The sequence below is a fragment of the Pipistrellus hanaki genome (genome assembly GCF_964339955.1).
Source record: "Pipistrellus hanaki genome assembly, contig: scaffold_53, whole genome shotgun sequence".
NCBI classification, from domain to species: domain Eukaryota; kingdom Metazoa; phylum Chordata; class Mammalia; order Chiroptera; family Vespertilionidae; genus Pipistrellus; species Pipistrellus hanaki.
In genome coordinates, this window is record NW_028182281.1 from 20,984 (window position 1) to 48,596 (window position 27,613).

Here is a 27,613-nt window from a genome sequence, read left to right on the forward strand (position 1 = left end):
AGCTGGTGGATTGATCCCTTTGACAGAGGGTACAGACACCAGCTGGGCACTCCGCCCCATCCCCAAACTCTGAGTGCCGAGACTGAGCTACCAACCAGCTCCTGGAGGACTCGGCCTGCGCAGTGTGCCCACCAGAAGAGACATATCTGCAGAGTGGCAGGTGGAACAGGCTTCCCAGGGCATCTGGGTGGCCACCTGGCCCCAAAGCCATCCTTCAGCCTCCCACTCACCCCTGCTGAAGGGGAACCAGGTGTGGTTTCTGCCCAGCCCAGCTGCCTGCCTGGGCTCTCTTGGGAGTTGGCAGAGGCTATCGCCCTCTGCTGGCCTATTCCTGTTACTGCAGATGCTAAAGTCCCTGCCACCCAGCCAGAAAACCCTAGAGGGCACCTTGCAGAGGCGATGCAATGGTGGCCCCCTGTGGATATTCTGAGAACAGCACCCTAGCAATGAATTGTGAGCCAGAAAAGAATGCCCTTGACTGAAATCGAACCAGGAACTCTTTAGTCCAAGGGCCGATGCTCTATGCATTGAGCACACCAGCTAGTAATGAATTCCAGGAGTCTGAAAATGAAAACACAAATGACAATCTTACACAGTTAAGTAGAGCAGGGCCCAGCGAGCCACAGGTGCCTTTTGTGGCTCTGAGCTTCAGAGCCAGGAGCTCATCCGGAGGGCAGGAAACCCAGGGCCCTGAGGGAGGGCACAGGAGCCACATCGAGCTGGGAGACAGACACCAGGGCCTGCCTTCGCCCCCCCCCCGCCCCATTTAAGGGGTGAATGGGGGTGAGCATGACTAAATCAACAGAGTAATCTGTCCCTGTATCACAAGGTGTGATGCCAGACAAGTAGGGGGACCTGCCAGAGCCCCTCTTCTGCCCACAGGGGGGCAGGACACAGCCCCTCCCCTACTTCTTCCTCATGCTCTGCCCCACTGTATGCATTCCCCAGCCCATCCCAACTCTCACTGTGCCCACCCAGCGTAGCCCCTGCAATGCAGCCCACTGGAATCCCCATTTCTCACCCACACTCTAGAGTCCCTGCCACCTGATGGAGGCCCAGCACAGGGAGAGTGGGTCCAGTCTCTGGAGATGGGTGACACAGGTGTGCCCTCCCTCCAGGGGTGAGCGTGGAAGCCTGCGGCAGCCCTGGCAGAAAGGGCAGCGTCTGCCACTGGATGCCAGTGAGAACTCTACACTCCAGACCGCAGGGAAGAGGTGGCCCCAGGGGGTATGTGCGGGCCTCCGGGAGGACGGGGTGGGATGGGGGACAAAGGGAAGAAAACAGTAGTGTCTGCAGGGCCAGGCCACCCTCAGAACAGGTCAGGGAGACGCTGAGGACACACAGGCGCTGACCTGAGAGAATTCTTTTTATTCGAGCAAACAGAGAGGATCAGAGTGTGAAAAGCTCTGCCTTCTGCCCACAGCCACTCCGCACAGGCTGCCGCCCCTGATGCCTCGGTCCCAAGGCCGGCTACTCCCTCTTGGGCAGCGGAGGCAGGAGAGACGGGGACATGGGCTGGGGGGCCCTACAGAGCATCACTGGCCTCCCCCACCCCTCCGTACAGAGCTGCCAACAGCCCAGATCCAGTCGAGAGGAGAGAGGAGGAACCCAAGATAATCCACCCTGAAACACACCAAGAGGACCCCAGGCTGCAGCCCACGCCTGGAGAAGCCCCGTCTCTCTGGCGACTTCTCAGAGCGGCAGAGCTGGGAGGTGGGGCCGGGCCGCAGAGAAGACAGGAAAGGAAGCCCGGAGGAAACAGAGTCCCCTCGGTGTGCTGAGCAGAGGAAGGAGTCCCAGGTGCTTCTCAACAAGCAGCACTTGTCCATCCAACAGGAAAATGGCGCGGGAAGCAGGCAGACGCCGGCTCCGGGGTCCACACGCTGCATGGCCTGGCCTGGGCAGTGTCACCTCTCCAACTTCCTGCCAAGCGTGCCCAAAACATGTGTGCACACAGGTGGACACACACAGGCACACGTGCCACCATCTCTGCACACGTGCACGCCTGTCTGGCCGTACGGCTCACCTCTCCTTCACATGGTTCTGTGCCCCTGCACCCCCGCCGCTGGCCCCGTCCGTGCTGCCCCCACTGTGGCCCCCGCCACTGCACAGCACCTCCGTGAGGTCGTCCATGACGGCGGTCTCTTTGGGATCCAGCAGGTTGAACTCCCTGGCGAAGAGGATGAAGTGGATGTAGAGGGTGTTCAAGTGTCCATGCAGCTCGAGCGCCAGGGTCTCCTTGAAGTGGGACGAGTAGATGTGGGCCAGCACGTGGAACAGGTACCTGCAGATCTTCTTCACCAGGGACTCAAAGGAGCTGGGGAACTCTCGGCCTGTGGACAGGGCCATATCACCCTGGCCCTGCTCCCCACAGCGCCCCTCCTGCCCCCTGGAGCCCTCACCAGGCAGGCAGAAATACCCCCAGCAGTCCTCCCTGAGCAGCCACCAGCACACACTCGAGTGACTTGTCTCCGGGGCCCAGCCCCCGAGAGCTGGACCTCCCGAGCCACCTCTGTGACCAGAGGACAGAGATCCGCCACATGCCACCCCAACCTGAACTGGCGCTGGGGTCCTACATGCTTCCCTCTACGTGGCCTGGACCCAGGGGAGGCACATGGGGACGTCCTGCCAGCCAGGTTGAGGCCCTGGAAGCTCAGGATTACCCAGAGCCTGCCAAGCCCTGTCCGGCTGGACACACCCATGCTGGCTGCTAGAGACCCACAGGTCCCAGAGCCTGGGGAGAGGTCATCTTGACCCAGGATGGCAGACAACAAGTCAGGCAGCTGCCTGCTCCTCACATGCAGCCACGCCCACCCGGCACCAAGGGGCACTCTGAGAGACCTACCATACTTCGTGGGGAACACGTCCTCGTCCGTCACCAGCTTCTGCACAGAGCTCATGACAAAGTCAACATACTGGGGGGCAGTGCACTTGACCTTCTTCCCTCGTTCGTCATACCAGTAGTACTGTCTGTGGGGACAGAGGCTGGTCACGGGCCACCCCAGCCACACAGCCGCCCTGGTCCAGGGATGAGGGGCCTGCTGCAGGCCAGAGGTGGCACCAGGTGGGTGGCCACCATGTTGGAGGTGTGGCAGGCACCCAGGCTTCTCCTCTGAGCCCCTGGGGACACACCTGTGGGACCTGCAGCGGCGTCTGAGGAGGGGCGGACTGTACCAGTCTGACAGAGTCCAGGGAAGAAGACCCCGTCCTGGCCCACCTCCCGCTGCACTTGCTGCAGAGCCACTTCGGTCCTACTCTGTGGCTGCCTGCCAGCTCACCCCGCCTTGCCCGGCCCCGCCCCCCCCCCCCCCCCTTTGGGCTGTGCCTTGCAGTGGCTATCTGGGGACATGAGGACACCTCAGCCACCTCGTGCTCTTCCCCAAAAACAAGGAAGAAAGAGCCGGTGCCATGTGACCTTGTTCCCACGTGATATGGCCCTGAGCTGGGACACAGTGGGGCCAGGAGAGCAGGACCCAGGGGCTGAGAGCCAGCTCAGCCAGCACGATTGGTATGGAGCGTGACGCAGGGCAGTGTGCACAGGGACGGAGAGAGGAGCTCCTGGCCTCCTCCTTGACCACCAGCCTCTTGTCAGCACGTGACCACACTCCTCACTCCTACTCTGGAGGCTGGGGGAAAGCCCGGACCACATAGTGGCTCTCCTTCCCACCCTGCCCTGAGCTGAGGCAGTGCTGCCAGGGGCTGCTTGCTGAAGACACGCATGGCACAAGCTCCGGGGAGAGCGACCAGCACAGGCCTGTCAGAGCCTCCCTTCTGTGCAGTGCGGGAGCCCAAGGAGGGGCCTCTACTCAAGGACAGCCGCTAAAGCAGGGAGCCTGCAGCTTCTCGGGGCTTGCAGTCTTAGGAACCCCGTCAGGCGTGTCCCGTCCCTAGGAACTAGGCCTGTTAGCCTCAGGCCAGCTCCTGGCACCCACGCCCCAGCAGGGCCCACATGGTCAGTGTCCCTGCCTGCCCTGGCCAGGCTCTCTTCCCGTTTCCATGCCAGGCCCTGGGCCCCGTGAGCAGGTCTGAGAGGCAGGAGTACAGCCGCAGAGTCATGGCCCCACAGCCCAGAGTTCCCAGGGCCAGGCGGCACTCACGTATTGCACACGGCCATGGTCTGGCACGCCTCCCCTGTGCAGAACTCCGAGATAGTGCTGTACTGCAGGTTGACGTGGTGGAAGAACGTGGTGGCTGCAGGAGAAAAGAGCAGGCATGAGCTCCGCCATCTTGCACAAGGCCACTGCCCAGATTGCTTGGAGCTGGGACAGCCAGCTCGAGAGACAAACAGACCAGAGATAAACGCCCAGAGTGGAGCACCAGCCTTGGGAGCAGCCACCAGCTACCACCAGACAGGCAGCCAATACCAGGTGGGCGGAGGCTGGTAGCCATCGAGCCTGAGCGCCCCCCACAATAGTGGACAAACTTCCCACCTCAGTGAGGGCCACAACCCCTACTTTTACACACTCGAGCTGGAACGGGACACTGCCTGGGCACTGATTAAACAGAAGGCCACTCCACCCACCACACTTCAGAGAAGAGCCAGTCCCTGCAGAATCCTACTACGTGTGCAGGAGGCCCACGTGTGGCATTCTATGAGCCTGACCTCCAGGCCTGCTCAGGGCCCACACCGAGGCCCCTCAGTGCACTGCAGGGCTGGCCACTCCATGCCTTAGCATCCAGCCCTCTTTTTTGGTGAGTGACAACCAGGCCACTGGCCACATGGGCAGCACACCTTCTGCAGACAGAGCTCTGGGGGTCCCCAAGGACCCGGAAGGTGGCCACCTGCACTGCTTCCCTGACAGCTGCAGCCACTGTGGCTCCCAGCCCAGCTGTCCCCACGCACTGTTGCTGGCCAGCCACTCGTTGAGGTCGATCTCCCGGGGCAGCACCACCAGCTCCCTGAACTCGCAATCGGTGATCCTGGACTTGGCGTACTCCGGCTCCAGGTACACCTTCTTCTCCTCGGCCGCAGGCTTCTTCCCGTTGGGCTTTGCCTTGGACTTCCTGCCGAGAAAAGGAAACCGTCACTGCCCGGCAAGTGCCGGCATGGACTCCGGAACCCCAGGAGACAGCCCGCAGGGCACCGAAGAGGCTTCCTAGAGAAGCCTTGGGGTTTCTGCTCCCACTGGCCCCACATACCGTCCCCAGCCATCGTCTGGCCAGCAGAGCCGTCTGGCCACTGCAGGGGAGAGGGGGACACAGACACACGAGCCGGCAGCTTGGCGTCATGGGCTGAACTTGGAAATCTGGCCTCTCCCCTACGTGGGACGCCACAGCCCCGCAGCCAGCCTGGCCCAAACCAAGGGCCTGGCGCTCAAGGCAGGACCGACAAGCAGGACACAGGGTCGGGCATTACTGACCCATGAACAGAGTCCCACAGGCAGGTGGGCTGTGGGCAGGCATCATGCACACCTGACCCGACGGCCCCCTCCTGAGCACTGTTGTGGCCGACAGCCAGAGCCCCATCCTCACGGGCTGCAGGCTCACCCGCATGACCCCTGTCCCACTCGCCTCTGCTCCCTCGAGTGCAGGGAAAGGTTTCCAGGGAGAGGGAGGTGTCAGCCAAATGCTACAGAAATCTGCAGAAATGGCCATTTCCCACTAAAATGGCCATTTCTTCTTATTTAGGAAAACAATTCTTTCCACAAAAATGTGCCATTATTTAACACAGAACAGGCATGTGTGGCTATTTTTATATGAATGAATCTGAATTTCTAACATGTCTTGTTTCCATCTGAATCAATGCTCGCTGTGCTGAGGGGCTGCATCCCCTCCGCGGTGGAGGCCGTGGCCCAGATCCACCTCCTGCCACTGCCCCAGGCCAGAGCCGGCCACGTCCCTGCGGCTAAGGCGGCCAACGAGGTGGCATGTCCCCAAGAAGGAAATCTGTCCCAGGAGCGGCCAGAGACGCCGCCCAGGCTGGGCTAGACCAGGTCACTGAGTCTGTCACACATGGAGCCCCTGGGCAGGACGTGGGAGGGTCCCCCTGCGCACAGGATCCCTCCTTGGCCCTGCCTCCTGCAACCCAGGAGGGCCGTGTGGTCGGGTGCTGGCCCAGCCCCAGCAGCCCACCCTCAAGTCCTCAGACCTACAGGAGAAGCCAATAACTCTCCTGGCCCCTGTCGCTGTCCCCACAGCTCAGCCCTGGGGCCTCGGTGGCCCTCCCCCACGCCCCAGGCAAGGCTCACATTGCGGGGGAGAGGGGGGCAGCTGGCTGTGGGGTCAGCTCCCTGACCTTACCCTTTTTTTGTTCTGTTTTAAAAAGTTGCTGGGGTTTATTTGAGAAACAGGAAGAAAAAATGCTCCGTGAACGCCAGGGAAATGTTTTCCCTCCAGCTTCTCACAGGAGATCTTCGCCTTAAAAGGCGACGTGTGCTGGCCTCTGGGGCAGGGCCTGAGTGGCCAGTGCCAGGGGGCCACCGGGTTCTGGGGACAACGGGACAGACCCAGACCTGGGGCCCTGCCCCTGCCTGGGTGGGCCAGCTGCAGTGCGAGCACAAATGCCACACACTCTCAGGGGCACTCAGGGGTCCCCGTGGGGGCAAACTGTTCAATGTGGACACATATGCACAGAACTTCTCAGCGCCCGCAGCCCCGGCCCAGGCAGGGAGGCTCCATCTTCTCCAGGTCAGAACCACAGAGAGAGACCAGGCCCCAGGAAGAGCTGGGAGCACCGGGGGCTCTGCTGATGCCTGGAGACACTCACTGGGAGTGGGTAGGTAGGGGGCCATGCCACTCCTTGCCCGCAGCCCTTCTCCTGATCCTGGGCCCTGCTCCCAAGGGATGCCCCACCATCAGAAAGCCAAAACTGACCAGGAAGGTCCCAGTGCCTTTGGCCCCAGCAGGTGGGACATGCCGCAGGACCCACCTTGCACCAGCGCCAGCCTCTGCACCGGCTGCGCACCGTGTCCAATGCCTGGACCAGGTGCTCCACCCACCCCGCCACCTCCCCGCGCGCGCGCACACACACACACACACACACACTCACGCACACTGGCCTACGGGCACCGCAGGGCTGGTGCACACAACTTAGTCCTCCGGGTCTGGTGACCACAGTGTGGGGACAGGGCAAGGTGGGGCCCAGGCCGTGGAGCTGGCTGCTTGACCTACCTTCACGCTTTGCTACTTAGGAGCCATGTCACCTAGTGACTCACGTACATGCCTGAACACTAGCCTGGAGTGGCCGTTACAGGAGTGGCCACAACCAGCCACTGACACCATCATGGGCATCACACAGGCCTGCACGCTTCCTGTCCACAAGACCCATCCAATGTCACAGCCCCAGGGCCATTTGTGCTGAGCTAAACCATGTCCCTGCTGGGCCCACCGGAGGTGGCGTGAGGCTGCTCCCCATTGGCTAAGAAAGGAGTCTGGCTCTAGGAACATGGCCACATGCAGGAGATCCCCCACCTGCCCGCACAGAGCACTGGTGGAATGGCACCAGCTGAAGGGACACACAGAGTGCCAAGTGCCAGCCCTGCCCCGCAGGCCAGGGGACGCAGCCCTAGACACCTGGCTGGCATGGTCCCACCCTCTGAGAAGCAGCAAGTTCCAGGTTTTGAAAATGGGATGAATCTTCAAAGCATGAGTCAGGTGGCGAGGGCTGGTAGTCCCCAGGTCCAGGGCGAATGCACTCCCCTCTTTTTCTAGGCCGCCCCCCTGAGCCTGCTGTGCATGCACTGTCGCTCCCTCGCTCCCTTGCGGGTGCTGGGATAGCTCAGGCCATCGCCCAGAGAAGGATGCAGGGGGGTCTTAAAGGGGCGCCGTAGGAAGTCAGAGAAAGGAAGAGACCCTGAGAGCAGGAAGGACCAGAAGTGGCTGTGTCTGGAGACAGAGGGATGTGGGAACTGGAAGGTCTAAGGTAGGGAGCAGTGGGTACGTGAGTAGTGGGCCCAGTGCTCAGGTGCTGGCAGGCCCCACAGAAACTGCTCCATGGACAGGGGTGCTGTTGGTAGTCTGAGAAGGGGAGCCACTGAGAGGGCGGCCAGCAGGACCTCACCCTGAGCCTCAGCCAATGCCCCTCACTCCAGGATACCTCAGGGCAGGGGCACGGACATGAGAAAGAGCTGTTTGGGGGCAGTGTGCAGGCGGGAACGGGGGCAGCTATGTCCCTGGCAGAGGCACAGGCAGGCTCCTGCCAAGTTCCTCCCTAGGGCACTGAGGGGTGCAGGGACTCAGCCCCCACTTCGGCAGGAGCTGTGGTGCTACCCTGTCACCCCTGATGGCTAGACCCAGACATGCAGGCACTGGGGCTCTCCACCTTCGAGGGATACCTCACCCCCAAGATTTTGATGCAGGGCCCTGGGGTGGAGCCTGAACTGTCCTGAACCTTGGAGATTCCCAGCCTGACTGTTCTCTCAGGTCCCAACTAGCCTGGCGCCACTGCACCCCGACAGGCAAAGAGCCGGTCCCGTCAGACCTCCACAGTCAGACCTCCACAGGCTACGGCGGCCGGACTGTTTCTCCTGGTTTGACTGCCCGTGGTCAGCACCACAAACAAAGGGAACTTTCATAAGCTAATGCCCTACCAGGAGGGAGACTGCCCACAGGCAGCCAGAGGAAGGCAGGGCAGGAGCTCTGCACAACGCTGGCCCCAAATGCAGCCACCGTGTGGCCACTGTGCTGTGGCCACGGGTTCCCCTCTGACTCTCTGACTGTGAAATAAGCGGCTCTTCCTTCAACACTGAGCCCAGGTGTCACCTTCACTTGGAGTCTTCCCAGGCCCCAGGGGACACGACCTCAGCCCCGGCCCCACAAGAGCTCACCTCTGGGGTCCCAAGCGCAGCTCAGATCATGGGTTCTGCTGTCTTCCATGGGGCTGGGCCATTTCCATGCCAGCCCTTTTCCATTGTGCACACCGGTGTGTACACACCCACAATGCACACAGGTGTGCACACATGTGGTCGCCTACGCCGTCCAAGACAGTCAGTCGCTGTCCTGATGGGAACCAACCACCTGGAGAGTGCCACCAACCTGCTCACACTTCCAAATTCCCCTGGTGAGCTGACTTGCTGCAGCAAGAGGAGGTGGACACCAGAGGTGCCCAGAGATGCCGAAGGCACGAACCTCACAGGTTCTAGAACTTAGCGGTCACTCCAGCAGGACCACCCATCAGGCTTGGCCCACACCCAGACCCCCAACACAGCCTGCTACTCACTCACAGCTACAGACAGAACTGGAAAAGCGAGACACTTCCATTTGACAGAGGACCCACTACCAGCACCTGAAGGAAAGCAGACTTTAGCTCAACTGTGACACATCCCAAGGGACAGTTGCTACTGACCCCCGGGGCCCCTCCAACACCGTCCCTGACCCCCAAGGGCCTCTCTGCTCCCTCGGCCCCCCCATGCACGCGCACATTCACACAGAAAAGGTGCTGCCCATGGGGGGGGGGGGGCGCTCTGGAGGCCCTGCAGTAGAAGAGGAGCAGATGATCGTGGCCGCCTAGGTCAGTACTCCAGATAAGGCTCCTCATGGACAGGCTCCAATCACCCGCCTGGAGACAACAGGCCACACACGCCTGTGGCAAAGCCTGTCCCGCAGGCTCGGAGGGGCAAGGCAAGGACTGCTGTGGCCAGAAAGACTCACCAGCAGGCCCTTTTCACCTCCCAAATGCAGGCGCAAACTCCCGCCCTCGAGCAGCAGGAGGCAGGCATTTAGGGGAACCCCCTGCAAACAAAGCTCCTGACAAAGTCCTGGGGGCAGCAAATAACTGCAGCCTGACCCAGGGCAGGGATCAGGGGTTGTCTGACCAGCACCCTGTGCCCAGCGTTCACCTGAGCACTCTGCCGACGGCCTGAAGCACCATTTTGCAGCTGAGTCCAGTCTTGGGAGGCTGGCTGAGCAGAGCCCGGTCTGCAGGGGGGCTGCTGTGGTCCCCCAGCATGCTGGGGCAGCACGGAGGTGCCGAGGGAAGTGGGAGCCCCGGTACCAACTTCGCTCCCTCCCTGGGCAGTCTGCCTGGGAGCAGGCGACACCAGCCAATGAGGACGCAGAGGGGAAAGGAGGGCTCTGGCCTGGCAGACACACAGCTGCTCCTTTCACAGGCCAGGCCAGCCCGCCTGGTTAGTTGAGGGCGTGTCTCAGTGGACTTTTCAAAGTGGCGCCTTGCGGGCGGTGCTGTATGGGGAGGGCAGAGCCCCAGGGAAGAAGAACGCGTCAGCCGGGCCCTGGCACCTTGAGGCCCTTGTGACACAGCTGGGAGAGCTCTTGTGACACAGGCGGCAGCTCTGCCCTGACCTCCAAAGCTGACAGCACCCCTGGCCGGAGCCCAGCCTCTGCAGCTGCAGACACAGCTGTCACCTGCAGAGTGGCGCAGGCTGAGACAGGAGGAAGGCAAGGCTGGCAGGCTTTGGGGCATCCAGACCAGGCATGAGCTGCCCAGGGCCTTCCAGTGGGGGAGAGGCCGTGCGGCCACGCCTTCCTGACAGCTGCCTGCAGGTGGGAGAGCAGGAAGCACCAAAACCCCAAGTGGCTGACCACAGGGGCAGAGACAGCTCGCAGTACACAGAGATCACTGAGAGGCCCCACCTAGCAAGGGGATGTTCACATCCCCACCCATCTCAGCCCTGCCCTCCACCCACCACTCCCCCCCAAGACCGCATCCCAAAAAGGGCCCCTCCCATCTCCTCAGCTGTCCAGGTTCAACCCAGCTGGCACTGCGGCAACTCCAAAGCCACAGTGAGGACAGAACAACAGGCAGTGCAGAAAGGCTGCCTCTGCCCTGGGGACACCATGGGGACTAGGGTAAAAGGCCCTTCTGTCCCCACAGCCACCCAGATTGTCTGGGGACAGTCATCCACGGGCCAGCCACAGCACCAGGCAGCTGGGGTAACTGAGCACTAAGGGGTGCTTCTAGGCTCACCGTGTCCCATCCCTGCCCTGTCCTAGAGCCAGCCATCTCCGCCAGGTTCCTTCCCTGGGGAAAACAGCCCGAGACTGCACGGTGCCCACACCGCTGGGGGCCTCTCCACTGCCAGCACAGAGCAGTGTGCAGGCTTGTCCACTTCAGTCCCAGCGACGCGGTGTCTGCGTGCAGATCACGATGCACATGAGTCCCTTCCCATGACCCTACTCTGGTCCCTCACCCATGGATCACTGCAACCTCCTTAGGCTCGTCTGTAACCAGCCCCAGACATCAGAGAAGTGCAGAAATAAAGTGGCATGCAGAGAGATTTGAACAGAGGCACAAGAGCTCTTAGAATCGGGAACGAGAGCTCCTGAACAATGGGGGAGCTACCAGAAACTCAAAGGGACACACGGGGAACATGAGGCTGAGAGGGATTCTCATCCCCACTTGGGTGATGATGGAGCAACAGGCACAGGCCCAGACCGCCGCCATCACCAAAGGGTAAAATACACACAGCAACTGGCAGGCGCTGGTCAGCATGCTGGTGCACAGGAGGCTGGTGCTGAGGACAGGGTGGGGCTGCCCCATCAAGACACTCTGCCCCATGGACAGAGCCAACAAACCCTCAAGCCAACCACGTGGCTGAGGGTGTACAGAGCCTCGCAAACAACAGCTCCAAGGAGCCGGGCGCTCAAGCAGCCTTGCCGAGGTGGTGAAGCAGGAAGGCAGCACGCTCCCACCCAGAGCCCCACTGCAGGCTCTGCGGGGGAGCAGACCTGCAGCAGTCCCAGAGGTTATCTCTAGAGTGGCCCTCAGAAAGCTTTTGCTAAACCAACAGCAAATGAACAGCCCGCTGGAACCACCATCACGCTCCTCACTGGAGGACTTTCAACAGCACCGCCACCCCACAGCTAACACAAGAAATGTGCGTATCAGGTGAGGAAACAGAAAAATGCAACCATAACCAGAAAAGAGGCCCAGACCACGTTGAAGATGCTAAAGGTAAAAACTACTTTAAATAACAACCATGGTCAGCATTGCTGCTGTGCTCACTCCACTTGCGGCACACACACAGCCTGACACAGCCTTACCATCACCATGCCAGGGAGTCATGTCCAGAATGTCGCCCATTGTGCTGACGGCTGCATCCCAGCACCTACAACCATCCTGGGAATGTGTGGGACCCCCGTTCGGTCTGATTCATGACTCTGCTGAACAGGGTCGGCTTCCCAGAGCTACTGGCTAGACCATCACACAAGGCCTGGTGGCTCGCCCTTTACCTGCACAGCTGCCCGCTCGGCAGCACTCCGCTCAGGGGAGGGGTCGCCACACCCAGCAGTCGCTGCTGTGATAACTGCATCCTAGGTTTGTCTGACCTGCTACACAAATAAGAGGAAGCACTGAAGAGGTGTGTGTCTGAGACAGAGGGGGCAGGAGTGGTCTGGACCGTGGGGACGCTGACTCTGGAGTCACTGATACAGGGACTGACAGTCTCCTGAGGCCAGAGGTCCCACCCCACATGGTCCAGTGGGACAGAGAAGGAGCGACCCCTCTGAGGACCAAGGCCATCTTGGCACCACCCCTGCAGGTCAGCCACCAGAGTGACCATGGAAACAAGGCTCAGTGTGGGTCTGGCCACGAGACCCAAACCTGGCGTGTCCCAAGCTGGGTAGAAAGGCCTTCACCTGCTCCCCTGAGACCTCAATGGGCCGGGAGCACTGAGTGTGAGGAGGCAGGACAGAAAGGCACTGGCCACCTGGAATCCCCAGCTCCTGGGCCTCCTCAGCCCACCCATTCCCGTTCGCCTCTGCTGCCCAGGGTGACGCCGTGAGCGGGTGTGACACCTTGTCTGGATCAGTCTACAGAACTGCTCCCCCAGCACACTACAACTACTCTCCAGGTGTTTGCACCCTTGAACCTCAACTTCCAAAGGCCAGCATGCTCTGCCTCCCTCCCAACCCAACAGCAGAGGGAGGGATCAGGAAAGGCAAAGGCACCAGTATACCGGCCCCCACAGCTGACAGTGGCTCACACCAGAGACGCCCATGCACTGCTCGCCCGAGGAAAAGCGGAGCAGTGACAGCCCTGCCTGTCCAAGACACGCCTTGGCACCAGTGTGGGCAGGGCCAGGTCTGCCGGGTGAGGCAGAGACACAGACATAGGGTGGGGCCACCCTATTCAGCTTGCACACTCACCTGACAGCTCTGTACAACCAGGCCCCGGAGGTGAGGGAAGACCCTCTGGTGGGCAGGCCAAGGGGTAAGGCTGGAGGCCAAGTGCCCACTGAAGCACAGCCATGGCAAAGCCGGACACCAGAGCCCACGGAAACGGGAGGAGGGCAGCCACAGACCCTGGGGCTAGGGCATTAGGTCACAGAAGGCAGAGAAACACCCGCGTGCCCCACATACCACCTAAACCGTCTGTTTCAAGTTCAAGTCAAGGCACAATTCAAGCGATTACAGTGCCTGTTGGAACTGCTGGGTCATCACACCTGGCCCCCAGCTACCGCTGGCTGAGGGGCAGGGTACCCAGGCCATGGGCAGCCACCTCTGGCAAGTGTCCCCTGACCCTGCACTGCATCTGCTGAATTAGGGCCCACCAGCCTTGGGCACTGACAAGGTGGCTGAGACCCCTGAGAAAACAGCACCCTGTTTAATGCAGCAGAGCCCTCCCCTCTGCCCGCCCAGGGCACAGGCCCGGACAGAGGCTGGTGCTCACTGTTCCACGGTGAGTCACCTGGGCTCAGAAAAGCCCGTGGATTCATGGCAGGGACAGGTGACACTTCTCTCTTCCCTCCCCTGGCTGTCACCAGCCAAGCAGGCACAAGCCCAGGCAGCCAAGTCCAGGCTGCCTACGAAAGGGCAACGTGGGTCCTGCCAAGTCACTCCGCCCTCCCTGTGGTATAAAAGCCTGGGCTGCAGGATTTAGCCCAGGCTCCGTGCACAGGAAGGCGACTCAGCCACAGGGAGGGAGCAGTGACTGGAGCAGCCAGTGGCAGACCCAGGAGCGCCTGGGAGAGGCAGAAGACCATGGCTTCCCAGCGCCCAAAGCTGTCCCTCACTCCTATGGACCTGGCAACCTGCTGGTCCTCCAGAAACACTGGGAATCTTTTTTCCCCAAAAAAAAATGAAATCTAAGAAAAAAAGCCTAGCCTGGGAAAATGCCACGGAGAGATGGCAGTGCCCTCACTGTGGAAGGACAGTGGAAATGTTCCCAGAGATGGAGGGAATCCCGAGAGGCACAGCCTGAAGGCCCAACGGGTGGAGAAGACTTCCCACCCCCTGGTCACCCTGCAGACCCACAGGGTGGGGCCTTTCCTTCCCTGATCCCAGAGCCCACGCTAGCCCCTCATAGCAGACCCACCCCAGGAAGGCCACCATCCTGGGTCAGGGGAGAGAGCAGGGAAGCACAGACTGGAGGTGCCCCATGCCTGTGAGCACACACAGGCCCATGGAACCCGGTCTGCCTGGGCTGCAGCTCAGTGAGGGCGAGGGTCAAAACCCACCCTGGGGCTCTGTCCCCCAGAGCTTTGCTGCAGCCACCCTGCCAGCCAGGCCTCATCTACTTCCCTTCCTGCGGTACCACAGGCCTGGGCAGGGCGTGTCCCTGTTTTTTTATGGAGGAATGACACCCAGCAGGTCACAGGCAGAGAGGTGGGGTGGCCGTGCTGGGAGGACCCTGGTCCTCCTCCTGGATGCCCTGGCAGCCAAGGTGAAAGGGCACATTCCCCTCTAATTGGAAACGAATTTTCTCTTTGGAATGAGAGGGGAGGCATAAGATGTGGGTGTGCCCGAAAGGGAGAGGAATGCCGAGATGCCAGGGTCCATACTTCAGATTCCCAAGGGGAGACCCAAAGAAGCCTAGGGAGGAGACGCTCAGCAGGGAGCAGGGTCCAGGGACAGAGGGCCGGGCAGGAGCCGGATCAGCCTTAGGTATCTTCTAAGTGACCAGAAGGCAGGCCGCAGCCTTGGTTCTTCATGACGGCACGTTCAGCACTGGCAGGGCGACCAGCAGGGGGATTCCCCGGCACCACAGCCCCCTCCCTCTCCCTTCAGCACTGGTCCCCTCAAATGCTTCCTGGAAGAGGTTCCTACGAGAAAGGGGTTCCCCGGAGGAAAGGGGTCATGGGAAGAATGGGGTTCCCAGGAAGACGGGGTGACAGGAAGTGCTCTCTCCTGGACCGCACTGAGGAGGGGTTCCCCCACAGCATCCTGAGGACCGTGTTTAGCATCTGTGTGGGACTGTACTCGGTTCTGGTTTTGGGAACTTTCCCTGTACCTGGTGTCTGAAATGTCACAAATGTGACCCCAGGCCCTTTACACGGGAGCCTGTAGCACCTGAACTCGCTGCCTGTGGATCCGGAAAACTGTAGAGTTTCTTTAACTCGTCCCTCTGCTTCTGGCTCCTGCTGGCCCCACGTGGTCGCAGCTCTGCACAGACACATGGAAGCTCTGCATCTCCCCTGCTTGCCAGGTGTCCACGCCAGGCTGATCGACTTGCTGAGAAGTGCACCCATTTCTCTCCGGTCCTTTAGTCAGGATTTCAGTTTGCTGTGCCTCTCACTGCCCCGCATTCTCATTCGTTCTCAGGCTGCTCATCGTGTGGGGGCTGTGCAGTCCTGGCATCTCTGAGGAGAGTGACCACAGCGGTTTCTATTTCCTGCGTCCTTTTCTTCTGGCCTTGCTCTGTCTTATGCAGGTTTTCCTCAAAACACCCAGGGAGCCCGCCACCCACTCCTCTTTCACAGTGGGCTCTGAGAGCACCCTGGCAGCTCCAGGGCAGGGGGGTTCTCGGGGGGCATCACTGGGCACCACCTGGCTCGCTGGCAGCACATGGAGGACGACCCCTCCACTCTCAGTTCTGGGGGTCCTTCTCTTATATTGGTCAGACTCCCATGCCTGGAGAGGAGACCTCAACATTGGGGTCTGGGACCAGAGTGGCTGGCTGTGGGACGTCCTTGATGCTTGAAGGTGCCCCTTTGGGGCAGACAACAGGGGTGGGGGTGACTCACTGCTGCTTCTCCAGTTCACCCCTTCCCAGCTCTTGGGTCCTACCAATGTGGACCTGGTGGAGGTCCCTCAGCGGCTCCTGCTGGCCTGAGCTCAACTTTCCCAAATCCACATTCCATCCCATCCTCAGCTTCCCAACATCTAAACCTGTTTGTGCTGTCTGCCATCCTGCACTTCTGTGGGTTCTGCCTCCCAGAATTCCCTTTGCTCTCATTTCAGTGGGGTTGGGAGGGAGCAAATCCAATTACAAGGCCAGTACACTTGGTTCCGGTAGCAGGTCCATGTGCGATACAGGATGTGGGCAGACAGCCCAGCTCCCTTCCCGGCAGGACCGGCATCTCCAGCACACAAAGGGGCACTGGCATCAACAGGAGCTCTGCTCACTGACTGCAGGGCCTCCCACCCAGCTCAGGACCGCTCATGGAGGAGGGCCCAGCCCTGCCTGGACATCACTGTGCTGGATGGCAGGGCTATAAGGTACCCTGACAGCCTCTCCCGAAAGGCTCAGCCCCACCCACTTTCTGCCAGTATCACAGGATGACCCTCCATGTAGGTCCTAGCCCCACACCACCACCCAGTCAGAAAGCCATGGCCTTGACCCTACCCTGAGAGTCAGTGTCCAAGGCCAGGACTGTACCCAGGTCCCAGCCCAAGGCTTCCGAACAAACACCACTGTCTCCCTGGGGGTGCTAAGAGGCCAAGAACAAGCACAAATCTGTCCTCTACTGGACCCTCAACACATTGCTGAGCCTCATCGCTGCCCAGAAAGGGGTCTCTGACCTGCCAGGATACCCACAGCACCTCATGTTGGGGGTCCCCACCACAGCTGCACATGCCCACCTCCACATGAGATCCCAACACCACCCAGAGGTTTGTGTGGCTCAGGAAGGTCCCGATCTGCTAGTCACAGGCACGTCCCTGATCTGGGGGGCGGAGGGGGGGGGGCATTGGCCCCAGGGTGTGGTGGGGGTGGGCATTCATGTTGACGGAATGTATCACACGTTTTGGCCTGGGCAGTGGGAATGCACACCTAAGGTTTCACTTTGCAGTTACACGTGCACAGGTGCCTGAGGTGGGCCTGGCCAGTCCAGCCCTCAGCAAGCCTCAGTCTGTCCCCGTGAAGTCAACCTTGCTACACTCACCCTGCCCTGACCCTTCCGGCTCCCAGCAGCCCACTGTGACATCTGTGGATGACCTGGTACCTGTTCCACACATGTGGTCTGGTACTGTAACTCCTCACCACTGTGGTCGACAGCGCCCCCTGGTGGATGTCTATCTACTTGCACAGCCAGGGACCTGTCTTCCCTGGTAAGGGGAATCAAGGTGACTCTTCAAGTCTTGAAGTCTGGACAGACCTTCTCTCTCCTCCCGAGAGCCCTTGAAAGGTCCCCCTTGGCCATCCTGGTCTGCACACCCTTAGTCTCTGGGAGCCATGTCTGGAGGTCCTAAAGGCAGCAGTGAGATGGCAGCATTCGGACACACCCCAGAAGCGAGTGGGATAGTGGACTTGGAGCAGAGAGCAGCGCACTGACCTGGCACCAGCCTCCAGCCTCAGGCCCCTGGCCAGCTACCGGCCTCTCGGCCTCAATTTCCTGCCTACAAATGGGATGCTGACCTCCAACACAGTGTCCTGAGGGGGCAGAGGAACCCATCACCAGCTCCCGGATGCCCTGGGTACTCAGGGTCTGCTGCCCAAGAGCCGGGCGCCTAGGCCGCCAGAAGCAGCCCCTCGGGAAAGCCGGATCTCCTGCTGTGCAGTGACGAGGCCAGTGCACACAGACAGTGCCAAGCACAGCTGCTTCCAGGGCCCCATGACATGGGACTCTGCCGCCCTCTGTCTCTCTAGCGCCTCTGGCGAGTGGAGCTGAGAAGCGAGGAAGAAAAGCCCTTTCTCAGCCGTGACCAGGTGACCCTAAACAGCACCCGGAGAATGCCAGGAGCAGCCTGCAGAGGAAAACTCACAGAAGGTAACAGAGATCACAAACAGGCTCACCCCACTAACAGCGAAACACAGGTGACAGACAGCAGAGCCCTTGAAAACTGGCAGCCCTGCCAGAGCAGGCCCTTGGCCACCCAGCAGGCACAAGCTAACAGAATGTATGTGACAAAATGTATCCACGAGGGGAGGGCCACCTGACTCTCCTGGAAAAAAAAAAAAAAAGCAACAGACACATGCCCACCGCCCTGCTACGCTGTTTCCAGCCACCACACATGGGAACAACCTAGTCCGCAGGTTACAGTCCCACTGGCTGGCTCCCAACCACCAGCCGGAAAGAGGCCACAACAGGTCTCAGCAAGACCCAGAACAGGGAACAAAGACACCAACACCAGAAAGAACATTCTTCTTGTCCAGGTCCGGGGGTGGAGAAGGAGACGGGACACTGGCATCTCACCTTCCAACAGTGGAAGGTGACACAGGTATCACTTTACCTTGCATCTCTTTACACAGTGAGGAAGGGCATGCAGTCCAAAAGGCCCAGACCTGTGTTGGGACCACCTCGCAGAGCACAGCGTGCTCCCTGCCTCTGGTGGTTTATTCTCAGTGTGGCCCCTGAGTCCAATGAGAAAATGCAAACACCACCAGGGGAAGAGCAGGGTGCCCAGAAGCCATGAGGGGCACTGACCCAACAAGCCACAGGCTTCTGCCCTTCAGTGAGAACCCTCAGGAAAGCTCAAGGTCCTCTGAGGCCGGTCTGCATCCCACACGGCAGTTATTATCTTTCGGCTAAAACTCTTCTCATTTCTTTTACGAGCCTTTCTTTGTCCCACTGGTCACTCAGAAGTGTGTCTCCTAGCTCCTAAATACCGATGGTTGATTCACTTTGGCCAAGAACATGTTCTGGAGGGTTTCCGTTTGCTGAAATCTGCAGAGGTTCCGGTCAGTAGATGTTCCAAGTGCTTAGAGGGTGTGCAGTCTGCTGTTGGTGGGCCCTCTATTCTCTGCATTAGGTCAAACATGTGCACCGTGGTTTTCGAGACTCTGCTGCTGTCACATGTGGTCAGGGGACCGCTACGCTGAGCCTCTGTGACGAGCCCCTCCCGCCACTGCATGAGTGCAAGGCAGGTGGGTGGGTTCAGCCCCAACACCTTCCTGGGCCCCGGGCCAGTTCCACATCCTCCCAAGGGCTGTTTTTTTCAGGCTGAATAACTTCCATTGTATATTTAGACCACATTTTATCTATCACCATCCACAGACACTTAGACGGTGTCCATGTCTGGGCTGTTGAAAATAATGCTGCAATGAACATGGTAGTGCAGACAGCTCTTCAAGATAATGATTTTGTTTGCATATAGATCCAGTAGTGAGACTGCGGGATCATAAGGGAGTAATTTCCTGAATTTTTTTTTGAGGAATTTCCACAGTGGCTGCACCAAATGTACATCTCCACCAACAGTGTGTGGGGCTCCTGTTCTGCAAGCCTCACCAGCACTTGCCTCCCGCCTTCCCAGTGAGCCCCCTAACAGGAGCCTGCGGGGCTGTGCTCTCTGCAGCTGCTCCCAGCTTTGTGTTTAGCCTGGCAGTGCAGGTGTGAGGTGAGGACTCGGCCACGACACCTCCCCAGTCGCCTGTTGGTGTTCTCTGCACCAGCTCCACCATGGGGGAGATGGTGGTGCCCCTAACAGAACCATCTCAAGAGAGAGCAGACACTGCTGCCTTTCTGAGCACAGTTCAGACCTCAGGGACCAGCAAACCACCAGTGCTCCTTCCTTCCTAAAACATGAGTCCAATAAAAAGGAGGCAGTAAACGAGGAGAAACTAGCACAAAACACCCAGAGGAAGCACAGCTTCCCCGTGGCCAATGCCCGCTCCTCAGTCCTGTGCAGAAGGTCGGCATGGAGCACGGGGAGATGACAGCTGCCTGTTAGCCTAGAGGAGCCCCTGAAGACAACTAGGGTACCACAAGATGACACACTTATTTTTACATGAATTATAAGTGCCAGGAACTCACAGCAGAATTCAGGGAGTCCAGCCAAAACAGGTTTAGCTCAGTGGATAGAGCGTCAGCCTGTGGACACAAAGGTCCCAGGTTCAATTCCGGTCAAGGGCATGTACCTTGGTTGTGGGCACATCCCAGTAGGGGGCATGCAAGAGGCAGCTGATGTATGACTCTCATCGATGTTTCTAACTTTCTATCTCTCTCCCCTCCTCTCTGTAAAAAATCAGTAAAATATATTTTTTTTAAAAAAGAATTCAGGGAGTCCAGCATTTATTTATATATACATTATTGATTTTTTTACAGAGAGGAGAGGAGAGGGATAGAGAGCTAGAAACATTGATGAGAGAGAAACATCGACCAGCTGCCTCCTGCACACCCCCTACCGGGGATGTGCCCGCAACCAAGGTACATGCCCTTGACCAGAATTGAACCTGGGACCTTTCAGTCCACAGGTCGATGCTCTCTATCCATTGAGCCAAAGCGGTTTCAGCAAGTTCAGCATTTCTTCAGCCAAAAAGGTAGGAGACCATCCCAGTAGGAATACAGGTTTAATGACAAAACGTTTCTGAGCCCTGCAGAGATATCCCAGAGGACAGCCTTTCTGCTCTGAATGAAAACTTAAGAGCCAATGTCAGCACAGCCCCGGGCCCATGGCACAGCCAGCCTGAACCCCAGCCAGCAGCAGCCCTTTGCTTCCCAAAGGCCAGGCAGGGTGGCAGCAGGGACAGCCTGCATGGCGACAATTTGACCACAGGACACACGACCCATGCTCTCGGTGCCTCCTCCCTCTGGGGCTTCAGCACATCAGCGTCCCTGACACTAGCAAACCTCACTGCAACGATGACGCTGCCAGGATCAGGGCCTCCGAGAAGCCACGTCAACCTCACCACTGCATGCAGGGCTGGGAGTCCGCCCTAGAGCTGGGTGGCGAGGCTCAAGGAACTGTGACTCCCAGGACAGCCTGACACATAGGGCATGCCAGGCGGGCACCCATGCCTCCTGTCAGGGCCTGCAGGGCAGATGCCCATTGCCAGCGTTTGTGTGGCCGCTGCCACATGCAGGCTCAGGGTGCAGCATGCGCTGCTGTCTCCCACCACAGACGAGCCTCACAATGTCATACTAAGTGGCCCAGCCACAGAAGACCGCACGTGTAATGCCCAGAACAAACACACCCACAGAGAGAAAACGAGTGGGATGGGGTGGGGGCAGGGGCGGAGTGGGGAGGGACTGCTGATGGACATCGGCTTTCTTCTTGGGTGAAGGCAACGTTCTCAAATTAAACTGTGGTGATGGTTACCCAACTCTGTAATTTCACTAAAAATTACTTAATTGTATGCTCGAAACAAGTACACTTTTTGGTATGTGAATTTTACCTCAACGAGGCTGTTACAAAAATAGCCTAGAGACTGGGGCGAGCTCAGTCTGGTCCCCTCATAATCAGGCTCAGTGGCCAGCCACCAGCAACACCTGCCCAGGAGGCAACATGCGACAGCCACTCAGCCCCTGAGATACAGGCAGGCAGGCTCCACTCAGCACAGGACGCCTGCAGGCAGAGCCACAGGCCAGACGCCTTGTGACTCAGCTCAGCAAAGACGGTCAACCGGCCGAGAGATCCAGGGCCATGCACTCGGCACTACATCTCCTTGTGGTTGGTTTGTCTCCTTGGCCAGAGCCAGGAAGCTCTGACTGACACCTCACCTAAGCTACTGCTTGGAGGAGCAGGGCATGGCTATGTCAGGTGTCCGCAGCCCCAGGAAAGGGGAAGAGGGTTCCTGGGGTGTGTTTGCTACCCCTAGCTTTGGTCCCAGCCAGAGGGTAGGTTGTCCCTGCAAACATCACCCTGTGGGCCCCACCCAAGGCCAGGGGGAGGGCGCCCAGGTTTGCCCCCGCAGTCAGAAGAGGGAGGAAGTACATTTCCTCTTCTGTATGTCCAGAGCTTGGAAGCTTCTGCATTGTACTTTCTGTTGGTAAAATTTACACAGAACTTTTCTTGTCCGCTCATAAATGCCCACGGCTGCCAGTTGAGGATAAGGCACAAGTCTTCCCCAGACGCTGCTGCAGACCTCGTTGAATCTGACGTGCCTCCCACAGCCTCTCCCGGGGCTGCTTTCTTCCCAGGGGCCAAGCTGCCACCTTGCCATCAGCTTCCCAGGATGGAGACAGCCAGGGACTGAAGAGGCAGACCACACAAGAGTGGTGACCTTTTGCAAGTTAGAAAAAGAAAGTGCTACACCTACTGCAACAGCCAGCTCAAGGCCAAGAACAGGAAACGCACAGTGACACAGATGCACGCAAGCCACACAGCAAGAAGCTCCTCTCTGAGTCAGGCCGGCAGATTCCACAGGCAAGCTGCAACGTGCGGCGGGGTTTCTGGCTTCCGTGCAGGTTTCCTGAGGGACCTCCCTTCCCTCAGACGCAGCCGGGAGAGCTGAAGATAAGGCCTCCCCATTACTCAGCACAGCCCTTCCAGTGACAAAAGCCACACTGGTACTTCCAGTGACAGTGGTCACAGCCGGAGGGATCATTAGCGCTATGTTAGTGGAGTCCATACTTTGTCACCTGAGATGAACTGATGCAAAGAAACTCTTTCTTAGAAAAACAGGATAAACAGCATTTAAAACACAGAGAACTATATTGCAAACTACATGGCTGACACTGAATAGTGTGAATTAATAAAAATAGCAAGGAAGCATAAAAAAACACATTTCCTGACATCTCCCAGGCTGAAACCAGTTGAAGTATTGAGGGCCAGCTCAAGCTCCAGTGCTGAGTGCACAAAAGGTGTACAACGGGTGCAAGCGCCACTGGCTGGCTGTCCTCGCTGGAGTGGAGGGACAGGTTAAGTGAGAAGTGGACCCGAGTGGGAGCCATCTTCAGAGTTTTGCTATTCACCCACTCTATGGCTTCGTCTGGGCCTCGCATCGTCCTATTTTCCAGTAGCTGCTCAATAAACATGCGGGAGGGGCACCTGGCCCTGCTGGCTCCAGCATCCTTAGACACCACATTGAAAACAAGCTCTTGAGGAAGATCAGTACTCGACAAAAGAGATTGTGCCTCTTTTTAAAATAGTGGGAGGGGGTCCTAGTTAAGGATTATGGAAGAATTCGTGGTTTATAATGTCCAATATGCAACCCACTGAATTTAAGATAACAAACCACCTGGCACAAAGATAACAAACCACCAACTCCCCACAACTCAGTGTCCTTCTGGAACTGCCCATTGCACAGCCAGGCAGAGAGGACACTCCTTCCCTTCCCAGGAGCCTATGGAAGCAGCAGCTCCAAGCCTCGTCCCTTTTAGATCTGTCCTCCTCTAGTCCAGCACCTGGACCAGCCACCTCAGGAGGAGGCCCAGGAAATGTGTGCTCCAAGGCCTTCCACAGATGACTGCCTGGGTGCCAAGGTCTTGGCAAGGACCTCAAGAACCAGTTCCTTCGAAGCCTAACTGTGGTTAGTTTCTGGATAGTCACAGCTGCGACAGCGAAGTCCACAAAGCACAGACATCTGTCCAGTTAAATGACTGTCTGCTGGGCAGTTTCCAGGCCCTGGAGTACCTGCTTCCTATGGACACCCATCCTCACAGAGAAGGGGCAAAATACCAAAATACTAGCAGCTGCTTCCTCAGCAACTCAGCTGATCAGGCTGGTCCTTCCCACACAGGCACTGTGAGTGTACTCGGCTGAAACAGGCTTACTGGGAGGCCAGGTTGCCCCCAATACAATCCCTCCCAATAAATGCAATTCAAAACAAGGCAAACACAGCCGTGAGCCTTCAGAGGCCTCCTACAAAACACCTCTGGTAGGAATGGTCAGCACACAGCAATGCCAAACACCGTGTCAGTGCTCTTCTCCGTGTCCTCTGCTCACCCTCCCCCAAAGCCATCCGGCCAGCCTACAACTTCTATTTCACAGGAGGAGGTCAGGAGAGGTATGTGACCACCCAAAGTCACACAGCTAGCAGCAGCAGGGCTGAGTAGCAATGCTGCCTCCCCAAGAAGCCAAGTGAGCCGGCCACACCAAGGCTGGTCCCCAGCATCACCCACACGCTGCCCTGACCCCTGCACTCTGGCTCCCCACCTACCCCACCACACGTGGCACTTCTCTCTGGCCTCTCAATTCATCCCTCAAGTTGCTTGCCCCCCCCCCCCTGCCCCCAGGGATACCCCTTCCCTAGACTACACACAACCTGCAGGCAAAGGTGGATGGATCTAACCCATCGCCTTGCTTATCCAACAGCACCCTCCACTCTGCCCTATACCCGGCAAGGGGAAACAAAGACCTCCCCCCTCCTTTCCCGGACTTCAGTGTCCAGACAAGCCTTTCTATGAGCCGGAGGCCAAAAGCAACAGCTCCCCCACCCTTAGCCCCAGCCCCAGCCCCTGAGTAAGGAACCTGCCTCCGGAGAAGTGCTAGTAAAATGAGAGCTGAGGACAGATGGAGCAGTGCCTCCCCTTCTTGGTCCTCAAAAGTAAACGGTCAGAACAATCACTTTAGCCATTGAACTTTTTGGAGACGGTGTGACATTTTACCTCGTTTCTCTCATTTCCAGCTAAACACAAAAGCAAACTGAAGGGGAAGCCCAGCCCGCTGCTCCCAGCCTCGCGCTTCCTTCCTACTCCACCCGGGCCCGTATCCGCAGATCGCAGCGCGGCGTGCGCCTCGCCCACCGCACCCTCTCCACCCGCCAGCCTCGCCCGGCTCGCCCTCCTCCCGAGTCCGGATGACAGATCAAGTTGGGCTGCTTTGCTTCGTTTTCCTCGATTTTAAGGAGCTGCTCTCTGTCGATGCTGAAGTGATTTCTTCCAGAAGCAAGTTCCCTTCAGCTACCGGCGAGAGGAGCACCGGGTCCGACCGCCCCGGGCGCCCGACACCCAGCGGCGAGGTGTGGCCGGCCTGCCCTGGGCCGGCTCCCGGGGCGCGGCGGGCAGCGCGGGCGCCGGTCCTGCCCAAGCCGAGCCAGCTCCGCTCCCGGTCCCGATACCCCGCGTCCGGCCCCGCCGCAGCGGCTCCCAGGCTCGCGCCCCGCCGGGCCGGTCACTGGCCCGGCGCCCCGGTCCCCAGTCTAGTCCCCACGGAGCCGCCCCGGCCGGCCAGCCGCTCCACCCGCACCGGATGCCCTTGACCGACGGTGCCCGCGGCGCGCCCCGAGTTCCCTCCCGCGGGCTCGGCCCTCCCGCCCGGCCGCCCGACTCACCCCATGAGCCAGTCCATGGCTGCGCGGGACCCGCCGCGCCCGCCGCCCAACACGCTCGGCCCTCAGCCCGCGGCGGCCGGAAGTAAACACTCGCTCGTACACGCCCACACGCGTACCGCGGCGCCGCAGGAAGTGACGCTACTGAGCCGCCTGCTGGGAAATGTAGTCCCGGCGGTCCTAATCCCATGCATCTCCCAGCCCGCGCCGCCGGAGCGTGCACCCTGCTGTCCGCCCTGTCTTGGGACTGACCTCAGAGCCTAGACTGTCCTTCGCTCCTCCGACTGTCCCCCTGCAGCCCGCACACCCCGGACTGTGTCTTGGCGCCCTGGTTGTCTATTCACACGCTGGGCTGTCCACCGTTCTCCGGACTCCCCCCCCGCCCCCAACCCCCACCAATGCCTCGCCGGCTCCTTGCAACAGAAGGAAGCAGCCTGACTCTCAGAGGGGCCCATCCAGCCCTGCCCTCCCCTCCAGATCCCCTCCTGTCGCCTCGCTTTCTCTCCAGGCTCAGAAAGTCTCAGGTGTCATCAGGCAGGGCTCTCAGTTGCCAACAGCGGAAAGGTCTCAGGTGAAAGGAATTTATGGACGGATATAGGTGCCCGCAACATTGCCAGGAGAGGTGGAGAGATGGAGAACTGAGCCCACACGCCGGTCACAGCGGCCTCTTCTGTGATTCTGAGCCCCTGCATCCTGCAATTCCCCAAGGTGGAGACCTGCAAGTAAAACCTGTCAATCCTAGCCTCCCTCGCATCAGCATCAGCGGGAGGCCAGGATGTGGTATGACAGATGAGGTGAACCAGAGGTCTCCCTCCAGAGTGACCAGAAGAGGCTGGGGCTTCTGCTGCTTGAGCATGATGCCTGGAGGCACAGAGCCATCTTGGGACCAGTGGAAGCCACTGGGAACAAAAGACAGAACTTGGGACATGGGTGCCTTCAAACAGCTGCTTTCTTCCAGGTCCTAGACATTTAAGAACTGTAGGCCCTTCTGCCAGTCACAGCCAAGCCCTTCTTACCGACATGTGAGCTGCAGAACTGGAATGTTGAAGGTGGTCACTGTTGCCACTGGTGGTGCCAGAACCAATGTTCCTGGATGCAACTGTGTGACACTGCACTAGGGTGGGCGCTGGGCAGCAGGCTGACTGGGGAAAACTAGGTCCGTTGCCGGAGCCCGGCTGCACCAGAGTCGGGCAGCCTCCAGAATGAAAGTCAGCAGGTGGATTCCTAGGAAGGAAGTTAGTCCACCCAAGTTTGCTCCTTTGCCACTGTTCCCTCACCTACAGGTCCAAAGAGAGAAAAAAACATGCTGCCCACCATAGTGCAATGGCCCTTTATACACTTGAAACTGCTCACCCCTCTCTAAAGGCCCAGCCTTTAGTGTCGCCAGCAACCATCATGATGTAGAGACGTCCCTTCTCCCTTCATTACTTCGTGACTGTGAAACTCCTGGTGGAAACTACAGAGGTTTCCACCAACAGCCATTGAGACAGCAGTGAGGAGACAAAGGAGAGAGGTTCCCTCCACGTGTGATGTCTCAGAAAAGAAGAGCATGCAAATACTGCTGGGGTCTCTCGCAACCACTGGGCTTCCTTCTCCCCAGTCCACGTTCACTCTGCCTCTAGCCAGCCCTGTGGCAGGCTACGTCTCCTCCTGGTGCAGGGACTCAAACCACCCTTCCTGAGGAATAGGGGCTTGGTGGCCCCCTCCAGCCTGTGGTGCTGCTCTTCCATTAGCTGTGACAATAGCATGTGATTTTAAGAATGCTTCAGGCAACCCCCAGGGCCCATCCATCTTCCTTCCTGTCCCCACTGTGCACCAGCAATCCTATGTCCCCTCCATAGTCTGGGGTTCACATCTCAGCTCTTCCACTTACCAGCTGGTGGCTTGGACAACTTGTTTAACACCCTGTGACTCAGTTTCCTTAGTAGTATATAATGAGAATAATGTTACCAGATGTGTCATAAGGAACATCATTAGGTCACAGTGTAGATCGGGGGTGGGGAAGTGGGAGGTATGACTGGGAGTATCGGGAGTGTGACCCACCTGTTCAGGCAGCTTACCTGTGCTCAAGGAAAATCCACATCCCCTTGATGAGGGTGCTGCTGGGCACACCCCACTTTATGGCATCACGTCACCCAGTCTGCAATGCGCAATTCAGATCACATGGGCACGTGGTATCCCATAGTGTGTGTGCTGTGCTATCTGAGGTGGAGCACAGTAGCAAGTCAAAACTTGCATCTCAAAGAATCATGGGTCATTGGCTTTGCTCCAAAAGCCCAGGGCCCTTCTGCCTCACTCTTCTGTTGGCACTTGCCACGATCTCCACGCGCCTGGGAGTAGTGAGTGCCAAGTGGTAGAACTGCCTGGTCTGCAGCCTCGGTTACAGCTTCTCAGTGAGGGCACATTCTCTGAGTCCACTGGAAGGGCCCTTGCTAATTGGGTTAGAGCAGCACAGCCAGGGAGCACTGGCCAGACTGTCAGTTCCCTGCCCTCCGTCCACATCCATTTCCTCCTCTGCCTGCTCCCCTCTTTCCTCGAGAGAACAGTCACCCCAGTGGTAGGGACAAAGAAGGCTGGGTGTCAAGGGCTGAATTATGTCCCTCTCCCCCAAAAAAGACATACTGAAGT

The 27,613-nt window shown here is 58.9% G+C and overlaps 1 protein-coding gene across 2 annotated transcripts; it reads right to left on the reverse strand.

Moving 5' to 3' along the window:
• Positions 1-1,348: 1,348 nt before the first annotated feature.
• On the reverse strand, positions 1,349-25,105 carry MOB2 (MOB kinase activator 2). Of its 2 annotated transcripts, none has more exons than XM_084907291.1 (5): positions 24,989-25,105; positions 4,844-5,004; positions 4,098-4,191; positions 2,846-2,970; positions 1,349-2,333 (listed from the first exon to the last, which is right to left on the reverse strand). In XM_084907291.1, the coding sequence occupies exons 1-5, from the start codon at positions 25,003-25,005 to the stop codon at positions 2,023-2,025; spliced, it is 708 nt and encodes a 235-aa protein (XP_084763417.1). In that variant the 5' UTR covers positions 25,006-25,105; the 3' UTR covers positions 1,349-2,022. The 2 variants fall into 2 exon arrangements, with proteins under 2 accessions (XP_084763417.1, XP_084763416.1); XM_084907290.1 differs by lacking the exon at positions 24,989-25,105 and adding an exon at positions 9,777-9,953.
• Between the last annotated feature and the right edge of the window lie 2,508 nt (positions 25,106-27,613).

Coding starts and splice junctions, on each gene's coding strand:
- MOB2 (XM_084907290.1), bottom strand. CDS start 9,886: ATGCTGGGGGACCACAGCAGCCCCCCTGCAGACCGGGCTCTGCTCAGC. Junction 2,971..4,097: donor ACCATGGCCGTGTGCAATAC/GTGAGTGCCGCC, acceptor CTGTCCCCACAG/ACAGTACTACTGGTATGACG. Junction 2,334..2,845: donor CGTGTTCCCCACGAAGTATG/GTAGGTCTCTCA, acceptor CCCTGTCCACAG/GCCGAGAGTTCCCCAGCTCC.